General features: G+C 27.8%; 1 protein-coding gene across 1 annotated transcript in view; it reads right to left on the bottom strand.

The window, feature by feature from the left end:
* Window positions 1–4,166, bottom strand: part of LOC116853181 (chymotrypsin-2-like) — a 24,675-nt gene extending 20,509 nt beyond the window's left edge. Inside the window, exons 1-3 of the mRNA XM_032834116.1 lie at window positions 4,017–4,166; window positions 2,897–3,210; window positions 2,355–2,600 (exon numbers count right to left, since the gene is read on the bottom strand). Of these exons, the coding sequence (XP_032690007.1) occupies window positions 2,355–2,600; window positions 2,897–3,210; window positions 4,017–4,140 (684 nt within the window). The 5' untranslated portion in view covers window positions 4,141–4,166. The remainder of the gene's footprint in view (window positions 1–2,354; window positions 2,601–2,896; window positions 3,211–4,016) is intronic.
* Window positions 4,167–5,465: the final 1,299 nt, after the last annotated feature.

Genomic DNA, 5,465 nt, shown 5'->3' with positions numbered 1-5,465 from the left:
GTATATATATATATATATATATATATATATATATATATATATATATATATATATAAAGTGGTTCCATCACGTTTCTACGTGTATAGATATTGGTTATATCCGGCACTAAGTGCTGTCCCGCAATAGAGAAACTCACCCTATATAGGTGTCTGACTCGTGCCGTATCAGAGCTAATATATAGCCAGAATAGGTCGGGATAAATAATGAAATCAAAGTCTTTTTTTAAACATCTATGTAAAATTTCAAGTTATTAAATAAATTAGATGGGCTAATCAGAGCGCATGATGCGGCAGGCGGGACATACGGCTCACCGGGGCCGGTGAAGAAAATGGACGATTGCTCGCGGACCTATCTCATTTGGTAGTTGCTACCAAACGATCCATCTCTGTGGCCTATGAGATAGGTTCGCGTACAATCGTCCATTTTCTTCGCCGGCCGTCGTATGTTCCGTCTGCCACGTCGCCACGCTCCGATTAGCCCATCTACTTTATTCAATAACTCGAAATTTTACGTGGTTGTTTGAAAAATGATACCGATTCCATTACTTATCCCAACCTATTCTAGCTATATATTAGCTCTGGTACGGTACGAGTCAGACACTCTACATAATATTATAATATATTAAATATTTGACAATTAATAATAATGTTTATATGCGGATACAATCTATTAAACTGAACAGGAAAATACTTGTACTATTTAAAAAAATCCCCACACTTATTAAAAAATTAAATAAATATCAGCAAATGAGTGCGTGAAACAATAAAATAATCTAATATCATAATCTAATAATAGGCAAGTTATCTATAATATAGATATAATATAGGCTAATACATTTATAATATGGGCAAGTTTTTATCTAAAGCCTAATACAGGCTTGTTAGGTATCCTTATAACGTATCATCGTAACGTAACAAACGTTGACACGTTACGGCAATACTTAATTTGCTTCTTGTATCATCATGGTATATCCATATCATCCATATCTATCATCGTGAGATTCAAGCAACGAAGATGTCTATACAATTAATAGCGGCGACATACATTCATATTTATTACTGCCTTAAAAAAAAGAAAAAAAATACGACGTTAAAAACGTTAGATACGACGGTAGATAATGAAACTGTACGTAAATACAAAAGTTTACAATAGTTCCAATTTGATGTCTAACTTGAAATTTCAGTGGATCAATGAGTTATACAAACCACCAGAATACATCTAACATATTTCGAATTATTACTAAATTTGATCAGAGAATAAATAACAAAAAGACACTACGTTTAAGAAAGTTACTTCCTATTCAAGAGAGATTGGTAGTAATATTGAATTTTTTAGTAACTGCAGATTCGTATATCAATCTTCAATATCTCTTTAAAATTTCGAAGCAAACGAAACAGATACAAAACTATACACTCTCCATAAGGTAAACCAGAAATGATACGGGAAATGACGATGCAATCACACAACGTAGTTGTAACACAGAGAAACGTGTTCCATTCGTTTGATGTAATTTCTCTTTGATACAAGAATGGAATACCGACATTATAACAAACAGGCCCGTTGTGTATCCGCGTAATCAATTTTTGATATATGATCTTGTATCGCGTATCGTTTATACTGTTACGTTAGGATGATACATAATACGTAACAAGTTTATACCCGACTTAAAATGTTTTAAATCTATTAACAAACTTTTAGCATTAGCAACCGATATATAATGCTAATCTGTAAAGACACAGTCAAAAATACTTGTTCTACCGTTTCTCATGTATTTACTAGTTAATATCCTTTAGTTAATTTTTGATAAATATGTGAATTTTACAAAATAATGCAGGACTTTCTGCACAGTTTGATATGCTGTATCTGCGCGTGAACGTTGTATTATTAATTATCAGATATCCTCTATATTTGATAAATACGAAATAATACCTGTGTAGATATATTAAGATATATAAGATATATATTAGAGTATGTGTAAATCGTCTTACTTTCATTGACATATTTTACATAGTTACATATAATTATAATTAAAAATTCCACTTAAAAAACTCAATAAGGAAAGATTAATAGAAATATACATAAATTTTATTGAAATACTATGTTTTTATATGAACTTATCGTTCCTACTAGAAATTTCAATTTTTCACAGTTTAGCTCATATAAAAAATTATTAATTTCTTTTATTTTATATCGTAATTTATTTTTAACAATAAAATATAATACTTAAATATAATGATTAAATATTGATATGAATACATATGCCATTCTATATAATTTTATAATTTTTTACCAATTCTGTTACATAGATTTTTCTTATTTAATTCTATTAAATCTTTTAAGTATGTAGGACTTACCTCACAAAAGTTACCTGGGGATTCTGGCAATGTGCAAAACTCATAACTCTGGATATTCTTTTCGTAGAATTGCTGACATTCCTGATGATCTATTACTCTTAATGTAACTTCCTTAAGATTCGAGGTCGTGTTCCCTTGACTATTCTTTATCATCCATCCAATCATTTGCACTTTTTCGCCTACTGGCACTTCAGTCGGAGACAATTCAATTGGTTGTGAATCTCCGATTTTAATTAGTTCTGGAAGCTGCAAAATGCATGTTGCACGATAACCGATCGTTTGATCGATACCGAGAAATATAATAATTTGCTTCTAAAATAGTTTTGAGTTACTAAAAAAATATTTAAGAGATTTTATCATCTCAAATATATTAAGTTCCCAATGTTTCGTGTGTAATCCGTAATTCTTATAATATTTCATTAAAATGAGAATTCTTACAATATTTCAGTTTATTAATTCATGATATATAATCACTTTTATGTTGAAATAAAAACGAGATGATAATTTTAATTGTTTGTATTTTTGTTGTATAGATATCTTACGTTAATCACACCAACACCACTCGTAACGGGATTCTTAGTTGGATCTATATAATGATTTTGAGAGAACGTTTCTTTGACATAAATATGTTGACCACCAAATTTAGTAGTGCTTGTTCCCGCAACTATTGCCATATTATTCATGACATTCCAAGCATGCTTAAAAGATGGAACACATCGATCTGACGTGAAGACACAAGTCGTATTATATATAACACCACTGCATATATGTTCATTTTTCATTCTAATTGATACCATATATGGATGCTTAATGATATCAACATCTCCGTCGTTTTGTGATGCTTCGCTATTAACACCTGGTAAAAATTTCATTAAATATATATTTTTTTATTTTTATTGCAATAACTAATGTAACTAGTAATATATATTTTGTTATTTTATTGCAATAACTAATATAACTAATAATAATATAACTAAATAATTTTTATTGTAATTTGAAGGACCTTTGACTTATTTCTTCACAATATAAATTTTTAATATTTGCAAAGAATAATGAATTTAATAATATTTCGATATATTTCGATTCTTGTCATAAAATTAAATTGCTTATTGTATTAGCAACTCAAAATAATAAAAAATGTGTGATTAAAATACAAATCATTCACATCAGAATGTAAAACCATTCACGGATTGTTAACAACAAATTTTATTATTAATAGATACTCAAACGCGCTATATACTTCTAACGTACAAAAATACTTGAAATGTATTTCTAATAGCGATTCTTTTTAATTATCTGCATCATTGTAATTTTACATTAGTTATTAATTTTTCTTAAGACAAAAAGGCTGTTAATTATGATTTTTTTTAATAGCTTAAAACCAAAGAACAAGTCAAAAAAGCCAAAAAATAAAAGAAATAATCTTTATTAGCTTTATACATATACAATACAAATATAATTTAATTATTAATACAAACAATGATTGTCTTTTTATTACTTTCAATATTAATTATCAATATTGCAAAATTATTAATTTAAAATTATTAATTTAAAATTATTAATGCAAAAACTAATTTTTTTATTTTTAAACTTAATATAACAATTCATATAATCATAACTCAATATTTAATATTATGTCGATAAAAATATTTAATATCTTACCACTAATAGCCAGGAAAACCAGAATCGACATGAATTGTACCATCATGACCATATCGTACGGAAACCTCGTTTTGAGAGACTTTAAATGGTTCAGCGTAACGCATTCAATAACGTTTATATACATGATCGAGTGTTTATTCAGTTGCGATGGATAACGATTAATCACTTATGTAATATGACGAAGAAAGTGATGCGTCATTCAAAGCGGCAACGTGACAGTTCCTTTGCGACTTTTGCATTCCTCATGTTTCTTTTTTTACGATAAAATTAAACATGTGTAACGTTTAAAATCATAAGTTGAGTAATATATCTTTTCATAAATAAGAAACTTATAAAACACTTATAAGCACTTTATTAAATTTATTATTCTCCTATCATTTATTATTATTTTATTAAAACAATAAATTATAAAAATTTATTTATATGCCACGATTTTGACTAATTTATGGTATTTACAGTTAGCAAATGCTTAGTTATAAAATTAAAATTAATGACAAGTATTAATATAATAAGAAATATATTTGTCTTTTTAATTAATAGCATAGCAATACAAATTAATGATATATTTTAATTGGCACACTTTTCTTATCATTTATTTACAATTACTCATACAATAACAATATACATAGCATCATTCTCTTAATAAAAAAATCTTTATTACTGTTGTATTACATGTTCCTAATTTCAATTTGCAACCCAGGTAGCACCCAGATAGCACATGATATTCTGAGAATATTCTAAAAATAAAATATCTGATATACGTAGGATATACTCCATATATATTAGGATATACTCATGATATACTCAAGATATTCCTACTTGCACCCTTTTCTTATTCTTAGGATATTCTCAGAATATCGTCCATGATATTCTGAGGATATACGTGGAATATTCTCAGAACATCAGAATACCAAATATATATACCAAGTATTATTAACACCCAAGCATGCACAAATAATAACTCGCACTCCCATATAACTTAATGTTTGATTATTTTGTTAAAATAATAAAAACAACTGGTACATTATATTTTGCGGCGTTTCGCTTATACGTGTTTCTGCCTGATTTCGAACTCGAACTGCACCGATCATCCCATTTCCTAATCTGGGTCCTAGTCTTCGTTGCTGTTGCTCAACCTTGGTGATCAGACAACTAATAATGATTCAAATGGCTCTAACGATATCTTCATAACTTGTGCTTATATAATATATCTTTATGTACTTACAAAACATTGTAATGTTATATTTATTAACAGATATTGAAAACAAAAATAGTTAATGCGATGGATATTAATATAATGTATATTGGCGAAATAGTGACGCGATTATTGCTCTTATATTTTTAACTTAACATATGTATTTGAGAGTAAACGATAAGTTAGTTTGAAAAGTACATGCAACAATTTATATATATATATATATATATATATATATATATATATATATATAT

This window comes from Odontomachus brunneus, unplaced genomic scaffold, assembly GCF_010583005.1.
Source record: "Odontomachus brunneus isolate Ranch 3 - 2012 unplaced genomic scaffold, Obru_v1 Obru_scaffold_284, whole genome shotgun sequence".
Taxonomy (NCBI): domain Eukaryota; kingdom Metazoa; phylum Arthropoda; class Insecta; order Hymenoptera; family Formicidae; genus Odontomachus; species Odontomachus brunneus.
Note: the sequence above shows the minus strand (reverse complement) of the source record. Positions and strands in the feature narration are given on the sequence as shown.